At 42.4% G+C, this 21,714-nt stretch overlaps 1 protein-coding gene across 3 annotated transcripts in view; it reads right to left on the reverse strand.

Annotated features, from left to right (window-relative positions):
• SOBP (sine oculis binding protein homolog) overlaps positions 1-21,714 on the reverse strand; it is a 116,650-nt gene that overhangs the window by 48,730 nt on the left and 46,206 nt on the right. For 2 of the 3 annotated variants that reach the window (XM_051792365.1, XM_051792366.1), the window contains one exon: positions 3,107-3,202. The exons of the other annotated variant lie outside the window; for it this stretch is intronic. In XM_051792365.1, coding sequence (XP_051648325.1) covers positions 3,107-3,202 — 96 coding nt within the window. The remainder of the gene's footprint in view (positions 1-3,106; positions 3,203-21,714) is intronic. 3 annotated transcript variants of the gene reach the window in all.

Raw genomic sequence — 21,714 nt, forward strand, 5'->3', positions numbered from 1 at the left:
ACTTAATTATCACTGCTTTTCTTATGGAGCAGAACTACGGTAAGTACTTCAGGGGTTTCTTCTGCCTAAATTATACCTTTCTTCCTCTTATTTTCTATCAAACTTGTTCTCTTTTGAAAAAGAAAAAACCCCAAACAAATAGAATAGCTGAGTTGTACCTCACCACCCAAATTATCTCCTCTTCTGAGGAGTAAGAAATGAAGAAAACATACAATTTGTAATACTCTATGTTGCGTTTGTAATACTCTAGGTTACTTTTTTAATAATCAGTGTTACTATGCTTTAAAATCTCTCCAAGTATTGAGGAGCTAAAGTTTGCTCTGTGTGCCTGTGACCTGGGATGTTAAGATTCAGTCAGTGTAGCCTGACTCTCGCGGGAGAGCCCTGGCATGCAGACCAGGCAGCAGCAACTCAGCCCCTGGATCCTGCCTGGCAGCACTCTCCCAGCACGAGCATTTCCCAAACGGAAGAGCCTGCACTTGCTGAAACAAACCTCACTGGAAAATGGCAGCTGAACCCTAAAGCAAAGAAGGCACTTCTGAGCCAAAGCCTCCAATTTCACCTGACATGCTATTACACTTCTTACTCTCAACTGCACTCAGAAAACTCCAAGGATTTCCTGATTCTCAAAAGCACAAACAAGTTTCATTTTCTCTTTCATTTAAAAAATCTCAGTTTTTCACTTAGGCACCATCTGCCCTGTGCTGTTAGATTCTGGGTAAGTTTTCACCATTGGGAAAATATTTTTTTAGAGGGTCAGGTGTCCCCACTCCTTTCTTTCATGTGTTTTTTTTTTCTCCTCTCCCTAAGAATACTAACTAGTCTTTAAGAGAAAGATGGTGTGCAAATGGCCAGTTCTGGTGAAATTTGCTTTACACTTGAGCACATTTTAATATAGCATTGCTTCCCAAAAAGTAAAAATATAGAAGGAATACCACTACCTCTCTGTGAAACGTGTAGCAACTTCAATGAATAACATTAGTTCCCCTACCACCCCAACTTACGCCCAACATCATATTTTCACTGCAAGTTCCTACTACCTTTAAGGGTAGTAGAGGTACATATTCATTATTTGTCTACTATTTCTTTTTCACACATAAATTGAGTACAGATTACACCCCTGCCAATTTTGTTTCCAATAGCATAGGAAAAATAAAACTATAACAAATTGCTTTTATTACTTCCTTAAGCAAGAACTGAAACTTGTCCAAAAAAGCACGTGAAAGATTAACTTTGATGACTTGAGATTTTGCCAGGTACAGGGGGGATATAATATAACAAAAACTTAAATATGTATTAATAGAGGAATAAGCAACTGGACATTAAAAGAATGCTTGATTTTAATAGCATAAAGTGGGTTAATTGGTTCATTGATTGCTTACGCTAAAAACAAAGCAGATTTTCAATGAAACTAATACGTTACTTATTTTATATCAAGTTGTCTCCCAGCTCTAGGTTCATCGGACCTGATTTGACCAGAGTCACAGTAATTAAGCATGGCCTTGAAGAAACAGTTTCATTTATTTGGCACAAGAATTATGAGTACACCAGGGAATCACTTTCTGTGTTTGTCTAGTTTTTTCCCCTTAGGATGTAACACTGCTTCTTCTGAAATCACCAGGAACTTTGCAAAGGATTTAAGAGGAATCAAGACCAGATCTTATGGGTCACATGTACTGTGACTGGGTACTGGGCTGGGTACAAACTGACCCTTCCAAGTGACACCTGTGGCTCTAAAAACATTGTCTTTACCTAACGAGGGGTTGGCTCAGCACAGGAGACACTTGTGGGGTAGGAGAGCCTGTGGGCCCACTAATGCAGGTGTGGCCAAGATGCTTTGCACTTTGGCCAGTGCTGGGAGTGAGGACTGGCCACCATCCCTCGAGCTGCTGCCCCAGGTGTGGCCTTCTCTGATCAGCTGACTGAACCTGGGGGCCAACTTCAGCACCAGGTTAGGTCAGCTTAACAGGTCAACTTTCAGTGGCTGTTGCACCTGGGACACCAGGATTAGCATTTGTCCCTGCATTCTCTACGGGGAAGGCAGGTACAGGCTTTAATGCAGATAAAACACAGCATGTTCCTCCACTGCCATCCGCCTCTTCTGTAGTCACAAAGAAAAAAAAAAAGTGCTGTTGTTGTTGTTTCAAAGTCTAACCTCGTGTCCTGACTCTCTACAAATATTTCCATTTAGCCAAATGATAGATTTTACTTAAGTACAAACCAGAAGAAAGGTGAATGCAAGGGAGAGATCTATCTACTTATCTAAAACTCCCTTTTCGAAAGCCACGCATGAATCTCTTTTAAATGTATTACAATTCATCCTCTGTTTACTTTAGGCAAACAGAAAAACTCATCATGGAGCACTCATTTTCACAAGCTAATCAAGAACATTAGGTCCCAAAAGATTCATTTAACAGAAATATAATAGGCATTCCTGCTTGCTTTTAATCTTGCCTAGCTGCAAATGCTAAAATGAACAGCAAATTAACCCTGCCTTGGAACAGAGATTCTTTCACAGCTGATATCATCTCTCTTATGGCTTGTAAATACTCCAGGCTCCTTGTATGCAAGCTTTCCTAGCTTTCGCTCTTTCCCCACAGCAGAGAAGAGGAGTGGAGAGGAGAGGAATAGAGAGGAGAGGAATGGAGAGGAGAGGATGCTCCGGATGGCATGCAGCTATGAAGGGGTGGAGTAGGTGAGTGCTAAAGGGAGGACTGCCTGCCAGCAGAACAAAATGCAGCACTGCCACCCAAAAACAAAGCTAAAAGGTGGATGGGAGAGTGAGTTTTGGAGCAGTTCAGGGGGGAGGAGGGGCTTTTCGTGCATCATCAGCCACTCCCTGCATGGTTCTCCCTGATTTACCAGTGCAAGACAAGGTAGTATGACAAGGCCATTCACGTGCTGACATCAAATATATGAGATTTTTCAAGCAATTTGAGATTTTAAACTGTTCATGGATAGCAGAACTAGCATTAGAATGCTAAACAGGAAAAAAAACCTATCATATTTCATAATGTATGTCATAATAAACAAAAGCCTTTAAAAAAAACGGTTTTCACTGTGCTAAAGTAACAATCTAGACTTGTTGTAAGTATGTTATTCTTACAAGTAGTTCGCAGTTATTCTTGAAGGCAAGTCTTGGAGTTTCCTTAGCATAGTGCTGCTGGGGAAAATTTTCAGCATGTCCATCTTCATCTCTAGCCTGAAGGGAAATATAATGGCCTATTTAGGGACTTACAAATAATGGAAGGAAAAAAATAGCTAAAAGCATAACAGCTCAGATCATTAAAACAGACGGGAATCCCAAAATACAACATTATTAAAAAGTTTCTTTAAATATTCAGTATACCTTTTAGATATGAGAACTTGGGATGCTGTTTTCTTACATAGCTTAGGTTGAACATGCAAATTCATTGTGGTGTAATAATTAAAACAACAAAAGACAAACCCAAAATGAAATATTTGAGCTGGAAACTGTGAGTAATTCAGGGTTTCAATTTACTCCATTGCATTTCTCAGGATTACATTACATATGTACTCGTTTAAACTTTTTGACATGCTTAAGCGATCCTTAGATAATGTACTTGTATTTTTAGTTTAACAGCAAGGCCAAAAAAAAAAGGTTTTCATACTCATAATTTACATGTAACACTATTATAAATAAATTGATTCCCCCTCCATGTTTAAGTGAAGCTTTGAAAGGAGCAATCATTTAGAGACAACAATGATCCTTCAATCCCATGCGATCAAAATATTTAATGACAAAGATGCATTAAAAGTTACTGGTTATTTGGAACTACACTGTTATTAAGAAAGTTGAAGTTTAAACGGAGACATTACCAGAGCCCATTAGCAATCCTGCTTGCATGCAGTATTTTTCCCTTCTCATCTAGAGCGTTTTCTGCTTTTGAGTTAAAGCAAAAGGGAGAAGCAGGTGAAAGGAGGAGTGTCAGCAATACGCTCATTACACTGTTCATTTGAGTGACACTTGCACTCCGTTCTGCTCCATCTCATCTGATTCCTGACTGTTCGCTCTCTCCCTCTCACAGCCTCCCTAAATTCACAGCTGAGCTGTCTCCCTCACATATGGCTTGCATATAATTATGCACATTCTATTTTACACTGCATTAAAATGATGAGCTCCTGGCTCCCTGCCAACCCATTTAAATCAGCCCGTGCCCAAAGGAGCCAGGGAGAGGAGGAGGGCAAAGGCAGCGTGACTAGATCAGGGGCAAGGGGAGCAGGCAGAGGCAATGGGGGTGAGGAGCAGGTAGTACCGCTCCCCCTCCCTCCTGCTATCCCATATGTGTCCCCGGGGTGGGGCAGGACAGGGGGTCCAGGGATGCCCAGGTGCAATCCAGGCATACCTCGGTGGTTGTGGCAGCGCTGGCATATTGTTCACCCCTCACTCAGCGTGAACTGCCTGTCGTCATGTGTCACACACTCAGCGCCCAGGCTTTTCAGTGTTGGCATTTATGAAAGATATTTACACCTTGTAGGCTCTGTGACTTGTTTGTCTTCAAACAGGCTTTTGCCTCTCCCCGAGGAGATGGGATGGGAAAGGGGAGATGTGGGCTAACAGCACTGTTGATTTTTAGGAAAACATGAAGGGTCTGCACCTCAACGAAAGCCCCTTGACTCCAGCAGGATTTGACTCAGGCCTCTGCTTGTCAGCCATGGGGCATGAACACAGTTTGCCCAACAGAAAATACCATTTTTGACAGTGCAAAATTTGTCAAAAAGTGTATTTTGAGAAGCACCTACAATTGACGATTATTACAAGAAGCAGGAAGTGGGAGACTTTATCAGTTTATTCTGTATGTTTCCTAGCAGCTTATAGTTATTTTCTCTCACTGCCCTCAATAGTTGCAGGTTGGAAAATATTTAAAATTTTTCTTTAAAACCACAAGAAAGAGGTAGAAGATTCCTGAGCACCTGAAATCACTTTTATATTGACAAATGTGTTCTAATTATTAGTTTGAAACTGAAACCTCTCTTACACAATAAATCTACCTCCATGCTGTGTGGAATACAAAGTCCAAATCTGACTGTGTTTTATAAAGAAAAACCAAAATCTCATTCTGAAAACAAACTTTGTCCTTTCCTTTCCTCGAAGAAGGAATATGGGTAACTCGCTGAAGCTCTTCCAGGTCATCTAGAAGACAGTGTGCTCAAATAGAGCCTTGCTCAAATAGAAACAGACATATCAGCTCGGGATCACAGATGCCAATGGGATGCTCAGTGATGGACAGCTAGGGAGATATTGGTGGGGCACAGGTGTTGTGTAGGGCTCCAAATGCTGTTGGTGCTTCCAGATCCCTGAAATTCTACCTTGGTACCATGCTAGACATTGTGCATGTGATGGCTGGCACATTGTACCCTGCCAGTGACCCTCTGGAGCATTATCTTGGTGCACGCACACAGCTTATAAAATGAAATGGATATCAGGGTGTTTGTAGTGCATATGCCAAAATACAGAGACAAACCCCACTGACTTTGACACGCTTACCAAAATTGCCAGTTACACAAAGGTTATTCACCCCTGCTGAACAACAGCCAGGGGTGAACATGCCCCTGTTCCTACTGATCCAAACCTTACTTTATTTATTTTGGATGTCACTAAAATTCCCTAGTCTCAAAACCTGTTTAGCTACATACTGCTATAATTTACTCAGGCAGCAGAAATACATCTAATATATCTAGCTAGTTTCCACTGTAAAAACCACCTATTCTGATCAGCCAGGGAAAATTCTTCAGTTACTTTACAGTAATTCATTACTACCATCCTCCAGTTGCAAATAATTTGCAGAAGAAAGCACTTCTACAATGTTCAGCACTGTTCTAAGCATATTAAAAAACTGGCCTGGAGTTTATCTCACAATGGTAATATTGTGATATGCCTGTGCCTACACTGACCCACTCTCAATCATGACTGCCTCAGTTCCCCAGGATCTCGAGCTCATTCACAGCAGGCTGGCATCTACAGCTTTGCCATCAGGCTTGGCCGCCATGGGATGCTATTGTTTAAAAGCCAAATCTGGGATCACTCTGATTTTTTAAAATGCTTTAAAACTGCTAAAATCATTATAGAAATGCTTTTATCAAAAAACGTATGTCCAAACTGCTAGATGTGATTGATTGCATATATGTAATACGTAGTACAACTGCTCTCACAGCACATTTTGTTCCAGGACAAAAAAGGCTTCAGCTCATGTTCTGAGGCCTGGAGCCATGGTTAGTGCGGCTAGTTTTATCAGTACAAAACTGCTGCAACTTCACTCTGGCAGTGCCTCTCCCGGGATTTACTGAATCTCCTAATTCAATACCCTCTACTGACAGGCAGCCGCCTTCCTGTCAGCTGCATGGGATCTGAGAGGGAAACCTGCCCACTGCCAGCTCCTGGGACACCAGGCTGGACACTTACAAAAGCAGTGGCACACACACCACCTCAGCTACTACAGCCAGAACAGAGCACACTGCCCAAGAAGCAGTATGGGCAAGGAAGACCTAGTGAGGAAACTGCAGCTGACTTGGTGGAGCTGGTTTGGCTGTAAAGTCAGCCTGATGATGGGTTGCAAGGGAAATCATGGCCTTTAATTGCAGGTTAGATATCAGGAAACCCTTCTTAATGACAGGTATAGCAAAGCACCAGAGCAGATTGCCGAAGGAGACTGTCAAAGCCCCATCACTGGAGTTTTTTAAGAGCAGATTAGGCAAACATCTGCCAAGAATGACATGCACTGAGTAGCTCCTGATGTGGGGAAGCTGGACAGATGAGAACATCTCCTTTCCTAGGTCCCTTTCAAAGCTTTCCACCACTGAGCTTCGAAAAAAAATGGCAGGAGATTAAGGAAAAAAAAAATTTAAAAAAAAAAAAGAACAGAAAACAGGATCTGAAAGGACCTCTGAAATAGGACAGCATTTGATGTTCAGATATACACGGACTCATTAATAAGTGCATGATGACAACTATCTTTGGCTACAGAAACTGTGCTTTTTGTGCATAAGCCAGCCAGCCTACATTTGTGAAAGATGCCAATAGTTTGGAAACAAACCATATATTCAGTCAAGATTCCTTTTTTTAACACAACGGAGGAAGAATAACCTACAGCAGAATTTCCTTCTCTACAGAGTGCGTGGATATTTGTTTCTCCTTATTCTCAGAGAAAAATTATCTTGATCCAGGCAGAGAAATTCTGAGCTTCAGTGTAAGTCCTTTTGTGTAGGTTTAGCCTTGGGAGAGGAAATCTGTGCTTACATTTTAATATTAAGGGCAGGATCTTATGATAGGATAAATCACAAGGCAGGTTGAACCAAATAATTTATTAAGATGGAACTTGTTAATGCAAAGCTTCCACTAAAATGGGACAATGCATGTGCAATGAAATCCTACTGCTTAGTCCACAAAACTTTAATGCCATTTAACCAAAAACACCTAATATCTATTTTCTAAGAGCTACAGTCACTTGAGTAATGCAGAGTGACAGAATATTAGCCTGCTTACTCAGGATAAAATTGGCACCTACTTTCCATAAACGTCCTTTAAAACAGATGAAATATGAGACCATTACCCCCAGACACGCTAAAGGCGGGTATTAGTTGAATGTCTCTGGTAGGACAAAAAATAAGCTGCAAGGAGTTGAACAGTATTGCTATAGAAGTGCAGATAACTGCGTCAAGGCTCCTGTCCCACAGCGACGGACAGAGGAAGTCCACATCACCCTTAGCACTATTGTCTCCAGAGGCTGGCTGCAGACAGGAACTGGAAGCTGTGTTTCCATTTCCACCACAAAGGTTATCTCTCCCTTCACCGAAACTTGAAGGAAATCCTCGGGGAGACCCTAATCCTTGAAATTTTAGTTCCTGTGCATTTCTGTTGTCCCACATAATCAATTATCATGCTCTCTACATTCACTATACCAGCAACAGTAAAAATAATACTAAACTTCCACCTGCTGGTATTCTTCCCAGAAATATGAACATACTTGCTGTGGGCTGGGTGGTGGGGGAGCCCAGTATCAGAGTTCTGCATGGTGGTTCTGTGCTGGGAGTGGAGCAGGGCCAGGGAAGATGGTCCAGAGAGGACGTCCCCTGGTTCAGCAGCCATGCAGTTATAGGAGTGAATGGACTCTCAGCTCAGGGAAAGTCTTCCCTCAGGGAAAGCTCCCACTAATGTTTGATGACAGATTTGCTCTTCACAAGAATTTCAGGATTTTCTTGAATCACAAAGTGATGCAATAAGTCATATTTATTAGCTTGTTGCCTCTCTAGCTGCATTCTATTCACTAATCTCTACAGGTGTAACATTTTGCCACTCCAAGCCTCTAAAGTCTTCTCAAGCTTTTTGAAAAAGTCCCAGGTATTTTGAAACATGTCAAAACAATGTTTCATAAAATCTCCCAAGAATCAGATTAGTGAAAAGAAAGGACCTAAAATCACACTTAGCTGTTTATCACATCATTATAACTTACATTCCAAGAAAGTTGAAGTTATCCCTTTTGCCTGACCTCTTGTGACTAGCCCAGGTTATAGGTGAACACCCTACCCAACATTTTCCAGCCTGGGGTCTCTTTACTGGTAGTGGCTCTCTGCACACTCGGTGGTGGTCTATGGAGAGCTTGCAGGTCATGTGCTACTAACTCCCCTTGTTTCCAGCTGCTAAAATGCATTTAAAGACAGCTAAAAATACATTAAATACTTTCCTAATGTTATTTTTCCATGTAAGCAACTGCTGTAGTCACCACAGGAATGTTATTTGATCACCAAGGGGAGGGGAAGTGGTCCGCAAGACAATCTGTCTACTGGAGGAGATCTACAAAGTTAAAAAGAAATTGGGAATATGCCCTCTTATAACTTCTTTATTAAGTATGCAAAGGAAAACCAGAAGGGCTTTGGCTGACTTGCTACCTCCTCTACTCTCGCCAAACATGCCACCCCAATGCTCACACGAACACATGTACCAACACACATGTGCAGATCTCCACCCACCATTTAAGTTAGGAACTGAGATCTTATTTATGCTGGAAGCAGTCATCAGTGGATAGGAACCAGCAGAACAACATCACCATGACAAGCCAAACCTTGGGACTGCATGTGCAGCTCTCCCCAGGTCCTGAGAAGAGGGTATACCTCTGGTGACAGGTTTGTGCCATTTTGTTGCCTGTGGTCTTTCCACAGACTTCCTTGAAATCTCTCTTTGGCACTCAGCTGCTCCTGGCTCCTACATATTACAGTACAGACTCCACAACTGTGGAGTCCCTTTCACAAAGTGAAGTTACATGGTCCCCAAGAAGGAGCAAAGATGTCCCTGAAAAGGTGCAGTCCCTAAGCAGAGCTCGAGGTTCAATTCCCCGCAGGCATCCTCAACAAGACAAAGATCCCTTTCATTGTCATATCCCTTGCTCATAGCTGCTCATGTCTTACTGTGACCTGCCCATTACAGACAGTGATGAACCTAAATCCAAACTCCAACCTTTGCTCAAATTTCAGTTGCTATTTCAAAAGCTAATACAAAATCTGAACACTAAACCACTAATGGTAAACTGGACTAAAAAAATTATCGAGTCCACATGTTTAAGAGAAGGTTTGGTGTGGAAATGACTTCAGGAGCCAGCGATCTGGCTACTGTGATTAAGCCCAGAGAAAATACATGATTCTGAATATCCTGCAAACTTCTCCATTGTGCTTATGGAAGAAATACCTACTGACTTCAAAAATAAAGTCACCAGGTCAAACCTCCTGTTCTAACTAAACCCAACACACACCACCTCGCTGTCCCTTTCTGAACACATGTAAAATCTCCTGGCAAACAGGCAGTTCTGCTGAGAAAAGCCAACCCAGAATAAATGCATTACAACAAAGAAGGTGCCAATCTGTGGAATGATAGGGCAATGTTTCTGAAATTATACTTGTCAAAGCAACTGAGGACTGTCACATTCATTTTCTTGCATAACTGAAGCACACTAAAAAATCCAAACAAATGTGCCTGCAAATCTGAAAAACAGTTATCTAAGGATTTTTATTCTTTTTTTAATGCCTGTCTTCCACAGGCTATAGCACTGACTGGTCCACCTTTATGAACTTATTTTTCACTCAGAATTTCATGGTATAAAATTACCTACAGTTTATTTTAAAATACAAACTTCAAACTCTTATTATAATGTAAGGAATATTAGAGGTGAATCAAAAGAAAATACTAATAACAGTACTATTTTAGTGCCTGCTAAAGTAATAACTTCCATCCTATTGCACTGAAAACTTAGACCAAAAAAAAGGAATTCAGCTTTGGATTCTATAAATCTTTTTCTACCTTTCCCCCAGTTTTGTTTCATATATTTTATAGAACCCTGCTGGACTTCTCATTCTTCCAGGCAAAAATCAGGATTTTTTTTTTTATACTATTTGCAATGCTGTACATTTATAGCCCTTTCTACCACAGTCATAAAATACCTAGAGAAAAACTGGTGATCACCTTCAGTTTCCCCATACACCCAGAAAGAGCAACTGAAGCAAAAATAGCAGTGTCTACTGCCCTGGATCACTCTTCTAATTTTTATAGGAAGAGGAGTAAAAGAACCGAGATGTTAAAGGACTCAGGCTCACAAGCAAGCGAAGGTGGTACAGCCTCAATCCGGTTGCTCAAGCAGGGAACTGCCTAATGCTCTCAAGCAAAAACCCTGCATTCAATCTCATATTCCCATTGCATTCCAGACTTACAGGCCTTTTCCTTCTTCTATCAGCTAATACCCAGGCAGTTTCTGCGGCTTTCCTGCCTTCCACAGGACTGTGCTACACTTTCCCTGACAGTTCATGGCACAGTAATATATGAGAAGTCTTCAGGTGGCTGCCTTAAAAGCTAATTTTTCAAATTGCACAAACCTTTAACCATATCATAAATATTTAACAGCCAGTTCAGAATTGTCAAAAAATAAATATGATAATAAACACATAACATTGAGACAATTTGAAATAAACTTTGTTTATTGCCCCCTCGAATGGTTTTAAACCAGTCACAGCTATGTGGGACCTTCATAAAAATGAACCTTTACTAGTAATCTCCCTCCTGATTCATGACAGGCCTGATCTAGAGACACTTATGGACTGTGCCTGACAGTTATTGCAACATAGTCAATACACAGCCTAAAATACGGCTAGGAAAGAAATTAAAATATACTACAGACTTCCTGATAGCTTCCATTTTTGTAATGGGTAGCTCACACCAGTGTAGTTGATAAGCTTTTCCTCTTTCTTCACATTCCCCGATTATTATAATTTATGAGATAAAAGCATTTTCCAAAGTATTCTGTGTGTTTCACTGTCAGGTAGTTCAAATATCCCTTTTCACTGCTGCCATTTCTACAAGGGTTCCCCAGCTCAGATGAAAGACTTAGGCACGAGGCAAGCAAACATTTCCAATGAGCCTGCCAGAGAAGCACAGAGACACAAAAACAAAACACAACACCAAGGAGAAGGAAAAAAAACAGAGAAAAAACCAAACAAAACAGAAAAAACCCCCTCAAATGTTGGTTAGGGTTAGCTAAGGCTCACAGACCAAACAAATCACCGTCCCTAGTAAATTTGTTTCAATGCATCTGCTTATTTCAAGCTTTGGTGTTGTTAATACCAGAGCAACAACGCAGATTTTCTCTTATTGCAGTGTCACATATAGGATTAATCATCTTGACTTGGAGCATATTTTTTTAAGGCAATTGCAGGCTGGTTTAATGAACTCCTCTCCCACTGGCTTTTATAGACTAGTCATGATCAACATACCATTAAGATCCCTTCGCCCCATCCCTCCCCTCTCCGACAGCTTGCCTTATTTGCCTCACAACAGTCAATATCCAATTAAGAGCCAACAGATTTGATCAATACAGAAGGTAACAATGAGACTTAAACAGCTGGTAAATTCTACATCTACTGTTTTTCTTCAGTTCCCATCTCTGAGGCATATAAACAGTTCTGCACCTTGAATAAATGCAGAGAAGGAAAAACAATGACCAGGTCTGGCTGGTAAAGCTTTCCCTCAAATGGGCTGTGTCTGACACTACTGCACAGCAATAAATGCTTGTCTGAGGTCAGCGCAAGACAGGCAGGATCCTATGTTCTGTATTTTCTGTGGCCTTTTAAAGGGTGAAAATAGAAATCTCTTCCTGCTCTGGTTACAAGTGACATGTCATTTGTGCCATTCACACATGAAAATGAAGGGGCTGTAATATTATTAAAGCAATCATTTATGAGCTGGGCCAAGGGATGACTGGTCTGGAGAGGGGGGTAAAACTCAATAGTAATGGAGTGTAAGCAAGAAAACAGGCAAGGAGAGGGTGAAAAGAAAGGAGGGGAAGCTTTAATACAAATGACACATCCTACAACCTTAATATCATCTCTCAGTCTTTCTGCCAATGATGAATGGCTGTAATAAAAGGTTGGATAGTGGTAGATATAAGCAGGAAAAAAGTAAAACCTGGCTAGTGGTGAGAAGCATTTGTTACAATTCCCAACAGCCCAGCTGGAGGTCAGGGACCGAGGTCACAGTACTGCCACTGCCTTTTCTCCCTTGTGTCCTGCCACCTTTTTTGATGAAAAGTTTTACTTTCAAAGACATTTCACAGAGTAACAGGCTGATATAGTCTAAGTGAGGTAGCCTTCCTTTTCCAGGATTTCCACTCTTCTTTAAACAAGAAGTCGTGACCATGGGGGATGCCACGCTCTCACTGACAAATGGGACCTAATCCAAACACCTCTGAGCTTGCTCCCAACACTGCCAGAAAGTTATTCCTAAATCACAGTGGCATGCCTGTGTTCTCCACTGCCCACTGCAACCCTCTGTCATTTGGAGGGATTCCAGTAACATATATCATGTCTAAAACCAGGAAACTGTTCAAACTCATAAGAAAGTTCAGAGCACACAGAGCTTTACAGGCAATTGGAGGCAACTGACTAATTTTTCTTCCCAACTCGCCTTGGGATTTGAGAAGTCCCATTCTGAGTTTTCTCCCTTCTGTCACAATAAAATAAAATGTGCTGAAAAACACCTCTGTCTTCCCAGTTCGTTTCACTACCATCTTCCATGGGGAGCAGTTGTGGATAGATCCTTGGCCAAGTTTCTGAGTCTACAGGAATCCACTTCTAACCATTCCCAGCAGTTTACTTCAGTCCTCAGGGTTTATCAGGCTGCACCTTTGTTTTCAACTCTGTGCATTGTTATTACAGAAAAAAACCAAAACCAATACTACTCTAACTCTTAAAGATAGACTTAAAAAATGGGGATGCTTCCACTTGAAAAAGGAGCAGGCAGAAACACATTCACCATCTTTCTGTCTTCTGCATTCACTCAAATGGCCTTTTTGTCACTTCTGTCCCTGACCCACTGGGCCCTTTACCACACAACAGAAGCCTGCATGTTTTGCCACCTCTTCTGTAATCCTGATTTTGATGGTTGGACTTGATGATCAATTTTGATGGTTGAGCTTGATTATCTTAAAGGTCTTTTCCAATCTTAATGATTTTATGATTCTCTTTTCTACTTTTCAGTCTTAGCTCCTGTCTTGAAAAGCATCCTTTAAGGCTTCACCAGACTCCTGCAAGCTCCCAGAGAGCACTGTTGTCTCCTCAGGTGTATGCATGCGTATTTACATGCCACCCCTACCATTTCAGGGAGGCACTGTCAACTTCTAAAACTTCCATGTGTTTATTCCAGACTCTTATGTTTGCCCTTTATATAGCTTCTGCTTACCCATATATATTGCATATACTTAGCCAATAACCTTGCTTACAGCTCTGCCCTTCTTTAATGTTTCCTCACAGTTCAATGGTCTACTTAGTGTCACCTCAAATGTGTCATCCATTGTGTTCCTGAGCCTGATGAAGCCCAGTTGATGGCCTGTACAGTAGGTCTGCTGCCATAGGTTTGCCTCATTTTCCTCAAAGATGGAGCTATTGCTTCCACAGGGAAGAAAAAAGATGCAGCTATGACATTCCTCTGCAAAGCTGGTACCAAGGCTAAAGAGCTGGGAGCTGTCAAAATCACACCTCTGGCACAATGAGTGACCCTGGGTCCTCTGTTCAAGGGCTGGGCTTGAAGCAGCCTGGTGGGCTTTGCAGTATTCGAAGAGCAAAGTACTCCTCATGCTTCTCCACTCTCAGGCTGTAAATCAAGTGCTTGCCTCTTCTGTTGCCAGCACAGGGACTTACCTATCTCAGTTTAGGGCAGAGTTGAAAGGATGTGCCTGTCTAAGCAAAGTCTGGAGAAACCTGTAGAAATGTGGCCTTTGTTCTTTCATCCACCGTGCAAAGCTCCAGAAATTCCCCATTGTTTGACCAAGATGTAGAGGTCTTTGTCTTGGTCACAGTGTACATTGCACTAGGAGGCAGCAAAGTTTGAAGGAAACTAGTGCTCTTACTACTATCACTACATGGAAGTACAAATGCATCAAGAAAAGAACCAGATTTAAATAAACACTTTAAGCACATTCTTCCTCTACTGAATATTGCTGCTCTCTGAAAAACTTCACATAATTTTCTACTCCATACCTGATTCCAGCAAAATTCAAGACCCAGTTCTCTTGTCTGCAACCAGGCCACTTTGCATTGGGCATCAGCTCTGTAAAGTGCATGAATGGTTTTGACCTCAGTTGTTCTTAGTGCACTTTTTCCATCTGTGCCTAAAGATACTCTAAAGTGAAGAAAGCACCTGCTTGCCCTTCACACAATCACGAATGAAGTTAAGCTTAGACAAAGACTGGAGTCAGCAAGATAACCACTGGGGTGGTGACAGATGCTCAGCCTAACATGAGATTGAGGCCAGTGGACAGGAAAATCCATCACTGTTTCCCAGTACTAGGAGCAGGAAGAGCACTGGGCTGGTAGCCATTATCATCTCTTTATTAGCAATAGGCTGGTCAGAGAGAAAAGAAGCTGAGGAATCATCTATTCATACTCAGAGCGTGAGTTCCAGGAATAAAATTACAATTTAAATTAATTACATCTAACTATGTAATGAATGTTTGTGTCAGTTTATTACAAGCATTTTCACCATTCATGCTGTGAAACGCAACTTAGTGACTTTTTTTGTAGGGAATAAGATGGAACAAACATGTGTCTCACTTGCATTGTTAATATATTAATCGTTAAATTGTTACTAATAATATTAATCTCATTATCCTAATTACATGTGTTCTGCCTTTTTACAGTAGCATTCCTATCAGAATTAGATTGCTTCATACATCTCCATTGTTCCTTTCTTTCAGTTTGGAAACCTGATGGGGAATCACTGGCATTGAAGAAAGGTGACATGAGTATTGAGCACAAGAAGCTGCAACATCAGCTGCTTAGCAGGAAGGGGAAATCTATGAGTGCTCTTTAACAACCAGCACACTTCTCAGCATACACTGGCAGAACATTTCACACGGCAGGAGGTGAGGTTTAAAAAAATTGGACCACTATAATCCTTTAAAAGCAGCCAGGGTCTCCTTCTGAAAGTCTAGGTCATGTGCCTGGCACTGCCTCATATGGTGTCTCTCTTCCGCCATTTGTTTATTTGCTTCTGGCAGTTTTGGCAGTGAGGTATCAGAGTGAAATGCACACCACTCCATACATATGGTGGGAAGAATCTAGTGCATCAGTTGAATGCATACTGTACTGTATACACATTCTGTTTTATCTCTGAGCACAGCTGTGCTGTAAAAGCTTACAAAATGTGAAGCCTTCTGTGCAGCAAAAACATCGACAGGAGAAGCTGGCCTATAACTTATTAGGTTGTGACACAAGCCAAAAAAAGCCGGAGTTACAGCTGACAACTCCTGGCATCGTGATGAAAAGCACAGTGGCTCAAGTTAAAGAGGGAGTGTCAGCCCTAACTTCATGTTTCGAACTTTCGCTGCCACAGGTCACAAATAGCATCGCTGGTTTGTTGTAGGACAATGATTCCCAATCCCGGTGCATGGCTTCCAGCTAGCAACTGAAGTAAAAAGGCAAATCATCCCCCTTGTTCCCCACTGTGCTCGCAGGCAGCCTGCACTAGGAAGGGATTCAAGGAAGGGGTGGGCAAGAGCCAAAAAGCGATTGTGCCTTTCTTTCTCACCCATCACAGCAACCTTCAAGCTGGGATCAGTCCTGCATTCCCTACTCCCCCAGCAAATTGGACTGAAGGTAGTAGAAACACATGGTAGGAAACTCTCCTGCACTGGTTGGAGCAAATGTCTGGTAGATTTTTTTCACCATGACCTTGAAACAGGGACTCTTTATTTAAATCCGAGTAAGAACAGCCACAGACCTAAGGTACCCCAGCTCATGTTTGTCTCCAGTAGTGGCCAGCACCACCCTCTTGAGCAGAATTGGAGGAACAATGGGTAACCAGTCCTTCCAGGGGTACAGACCTGCCCTGAGGGCAGTGGGAGCAGGTGTGTAAGAGGCTTGATAAGTGAGTTTGGCCTGTATGTCCATGGTTTCTGGACTTTTTTTACATATATCTCAGGGTGCAGCACTGAGCTAGGTGAGATTGTAGTTCATCTCTTTCTCTACCTACTGACAGACTCCATATGTGCATGTATGTGTAGGCAGAGGAAGTGTGGTGAGTAAGCCAGACAGAATGGAAATGCAAGGCGGGATGGCACAAGACCGGAGAAATCACATTTGCTCCCTGATCCAATAGGAATGAACTCCTTTGGCAGCTAGATCTGTCAGGGCTGACCTGTTTGCTTCCCATGCATGCTGTTAGGGCTCCTCGGCTGGAGAAAAAAATCCCCCCATCCAATCTCACTGCTGCCTGAGACGATATCGAGTCTCAAAGTGGGCTTCTGAGTCCAGCAGCTTCCTTGACAGACACAGGTTGTGGAGAGCACCTTATGATGGGAGAGCACACTGGTATCCCACAGGCACTCAGCCAGGGGAATTGCACACTTTTCTGCTCCTCACGCAAACTTATTTTCTCAGGCAGGAGCCCACCTGATTCCAAGAGGAAAGGAGAGCTAAACCATCCTGTCAACTAGAGCTGAGGGAGAAAGGCATTCCACAAAGAAGCCTTTTCCCAGGGGGCTTCCCTCCTCCAATACAGTTATGATGGCACCCCCAAACTTAGCTGCTCCTTGGGGCTTCCCAAAAGGCATCGCAGGAGTCCTGTAGCAGGGCGCTGGCTCTCAGCCCACTCCCACCACAGCCCTGTGCCCATGGGGTTCCCCTGGGAGGATGACTGCCTTGCACAGCGTGTCACCACAGGGCACGGAATACAACCCCCAGCTAAGTTCAGCTTGTCTGCCTCATGGTAGCAGAGTTGTATGGCTTTGTATGTCCACTGCCTTCTTCCTTAGCCCTGGGGGTGACACCCTGGCTACTCCATGGCAAAGGGGAAGGGAGACATGGCTGTCACACTTTTGTGGGGGGGAGACAGAAAAGAAAGAGCAATTTAAGGCTCAGCCAGACATTTTGTCACGTCTCCTACCAAATACATGAAAATAAAAGAGAAGCAAGGAAAAGGGAAAATAGCAAGTTCTTGCCTCAAGCACCAGTTGCTGCTGATGTTAGTTCATTTTCAACAACGGACTTTAATTGCAGCTCCACACTGGATAAACCTTCTTTTCCAAAAGTTATTTTAAATACATGGCAGACTCCTCCTTAAAACCAGGCCATGGTCTGCACTAAAGGAAATAGTATCAGTGAAAGGCAATCAGAGGTTTGAAATAGCTCTTATGTAAGATATTAAATAACAAGAACTTATCCACTTAAAAAAAAAAAAGAATAAATATGATAGTAGTCTATGTAAGCTATTTTATTTTTTTGCTACCAAAAAAAAATCTCCCATATTTTTGTTACCAAAACAGAATTGGCTATTAGCTATCCATTAACTATCCATTGTTTCTTGCAATGCAAAAAGTTCAATAAATGTTCAGCGAATGCGCAAAAACAAATGAAAGAAAATAACTCTTTGCAGAACAAGTCATCAAGCTAGGTGGTTTGCAGGCCACAACCACGCACAAATCCATGAGGAGAGTAATGCCTTCTGGAAGGACATGTTCATTAGCTATTAACAATGGTACAAGAACTCCCACACTAAAGTAGTTCCAAGGAACTATTACAGAGATGACCTTGATGTAAAGAGCCATGAGTCTGGCCTGCAGAGTGCAGGGTTGACCTCAGATTGAGTTTTTGGACATTTGTGCCTCCCTGCAGTCAAGCTCTAGGAATTGATTTTGGATGTGGCAACTCTGGATCTGCTTTCAAACCTTGAAAGTAACCCAGGGAAATTAATTGGGGCTATCATTTCTGCCTCCAGAAAAAGGTAATTAAATTGTTTCTTAGACTGATGAGATAATCATAGAATCATAGATTCATAGAATCAACCAGGTTGGAAAAGACCTCTGAGATCATCAAGTCCAACACTGCCACGGTTACTAGACCACGGCACTAGGTGCCACATCCAGTCTCACCTTAAAAACCTCCAGGGACGGTGAATCTACCACCTCCCAGGGCAGCCCATTCCAATGTCTGATTATTCTCTCAGTAAAAAATTTTTTTACTAATATCCAACCTAAACCTCCCCTGGCACAGCTTAAGACTATGCCCTCTTGTCCTATCCTGGTTGCCTGGGAGAAGAGGCCAGCACCCACCTGGCTATAACCTCCTTTCAGGTAGTTGTAGAGAGTGATGAGGTCTCCCCTGAGCCTTCTCTTCTCCAGGCTAAACAACCCCAACTCCCTCAGCCTCTCCTCATAGGACTTGTGCTCGAGTCCCTTTACCAGCCTCCTTGTTCTTCTCTGGACCTGCTCCAGCACCTCAATATCCTTCCTGAACTGAGGGGCCCAGAACTGGACACAGCACTCAAGGTGTGGCCTCACCAGTGCTGAGTACAGGGGAAGAATAACTTCCCTGGTCCTGCTGGCCACACCGTTCCTGATCCAGGCCAGGATGCCATTGGCCTTCTTGGCCACCTGGCCACACTGCTGGCTCATGTTCAGCTTCCTGTCAATCCAAACTCCCAGGTCCCTTTCTGCCTGGTTGCTCTCCAGCCACTCTGTCCCCAGCCTGTAGCACTGCAGGGGGTTGTTGTGGCCAAAGTGCAGGACCCGGCACTTGGCCTTGTTGAACCTCATCCCGTTGGAATCAGCCCATCTCTCCAGCTTGTCCAGGTCCCTCTGCAGAGCCCTCCTGCCTTCCAGCAGATCAACACGCCCCTCAACTTGGTGTCATCTGAAAATGAGACTTTAGAGATGGGAGTTGAATTTAACATTTTAGTAAACACACCTGGTTACACTACACACTGGCTGAGAGATGGAAGGGTAAAACACAGATGGGTATCTCCTGATGGTACTGGACATGGACTAGCTTTTCTTCTTACACGTGTCCTAGGAAAGGTTTGTTGTTGAAAGCCAGGAGGTCACAGCTTCTCTGGCCTTCCAAGTACCTGTTCATGCCACAAAAAAATTTTTAGGAGTCTACTCCTATAATGAGGAAGCACAGCACTCTTGAAATTCAACAACTTTGAATATCCTAACTTGGGCCAAAATGGACCTGAAACATGTAAATATCCACATGAAATCATACACATATAAGAAGTACAACAGAGAAAAATTTCCCTTGGCTCCTAATTCTTCTTTCTTCTGTTTTTCCTGCATTTCTGAGTTCAATTACATGGTTATCCAGGAAGCCAACTTAGATTGTACTCCTAGAAATACACGAAGTAACTAGAAATGTCATCACTCTCGTGATGGCTTTCAGCAGGAGTTTAAATCTTTCTCTCTCAATCTAAGGAATGCAGAGTTGCTCAGAGGAATTCAGACAATTACAAATGAGCATCCTAGAGAATACCACTACTGGAATGGGAGCTTGCTCAAGTATTACCAACTACTCAGACACTTTCCTTATAACATATGAGCAGGAAGGCAAAGGGTAATTAGAGACGTTAAATGATTTTGTCTAGACCCTCAGCAAGACCTTTAACATTTTCTTTACTAAAAAGTGGGATAAAGTAAATAAATAAATAATACTAGCCTTGGACACATTTTTAACCATCTTTCATACTACAGTTTTACTAGCTGTAAAGGACTCTCAAAATCACCTTCAGTAGTTCTATCAGTTTCTGCGAGATCACAAATTCCAGTCTCCTTCTACTGTCAGTCACTTCTGTGATAACAGATAGAATGGAAACATTTATATAGCTCTGGGAACAGAAAGGAGAATGTAGTATATGGAAAAGAAGTAAAACCTACTGGTTGTGCCAAGATATGCCATTTTTCTTTAGACGGTTCTGAAGAAAAGATACAGTGACCTCACTATGAGCATAAAGCTTGTATGAGCATGAACCTCTAGGTTTAGTTCCACCACTCATGAGAAGTAATTGGAAACTTTAAAGTCAATCCTTAACATCCTAAAACTACAACTAAGTTACTTCATGAGAGAGTGGAACTGCCACATACTGAGGCTGAGCAAATGATGCAGGAGCTCACAAAAGCCTATATGGTTTTTGTTTTCTTTTTGAATCATTTTTCATCCCTTTTGGGCACCAAGTGATGGTTACCGTAGAAAGATCACTGCAGAAAGCAGAAGATACTTAGAACAAAATTGAAAAGGGGCTTCTAAACCACCCTTTTTGGATCAGCTAGATCAGACCAACTTCCAATTTTTTCACATTTTTGCTCATGCACACACAAACACACACACACCCCCACCAGGAAAGGCCTGTGTTATCCTACAGATTGACTTAAATGGAAAGCAGAATAATAAGAGAGCCTTGTCTAGGCCTTGTCAGGGAAAAGACCTGGCATATTCACAATAAAACTGACAGGCTTGATGGCTCAATGGATTTAAGCAACAGCTGGAATCTGATGAGTCTAAAATCACAAGTAAGCTAATCAGGAGAATAAATCTTTCAGGATTATATTCGATTGAGTGTTTTCACATCACTGAGACATCCATACACACTACCTGTGTTCCAGGTTCACCCATGAGACCAAAAGCACAGATTTCTGGAGTTTGTCTGCCAGGCTGGCTATTGGCCAGTGGCAATTAATGCGGAAAAGTGACTAACAGTTTTGTAAGGAGGCTAAACTCTAAACATCCCTCCAAGGGCATCCTCTCTCCATAAATAAAGGGGGAATGTTTTTAACTGAAAGAGGGTAGATTTAGATTGGATATTAGGAAGAAATTCTTCACTGTGAGAGTGGTAAGGCACTGGAACAGGTTGTCCTGAGAAGTTGTGGACACCCCATCCCTGGACGTGTTCAAGGCCAGATTGGACTGGGGTCCTGAGCAACCTGGTCAACCAGAGGGTGTCCCTGCCTATGGCAGGGGAGTTGGAACTAGATGTCCTTGAAGGTTCCTTCCAACTCAAACCATACTACAATGCTATGATAATGAAGCGCATGCCTCCTTTATACTCATTACATCTAACATGCAGGAGATGGGCTGATTTCTAAAAGCCGCCACTCAATAAGAAAGACAGCAAATTTCTACGCCAACTACTTTTAGCCACAGAGCAGAAAGTGACAGAGCCAAGCCCACTGCATGCCCAAAGGCTTTCATTCCATGGGCTCCCAGGGCACAGAAGCTGTGGGGCTCTTAGCAAATCTGAAATAGCTTTTACGGTTGGAGATCAAGTCTCTGCAATGAAACTTCATGAAACAGCAAAGGCAGAGAGGCAAAGAACTGAACTGAAGCAAAACAAACCAACAACTGATTGGAAAGACAGTAGTCTCTTTGGAAAAGTGTTTGCACATGATTGAT

This window comes from Manacus candei, unplaced genomic scaffold, assembly GCF_025592945.1.
Source record: "Manacus candei isolate 608988 ecotype Guabito, Panama unplaced genomic scaffold, ASM2559294v1 h1tg000034l, whole genome shotgun sequence".
NCBI classification, from domain to species: Eukaryota; Metazoa; Chordata; class Aves; order Passeriformes; family Pipridae; genus Manacus; species Manacus candei.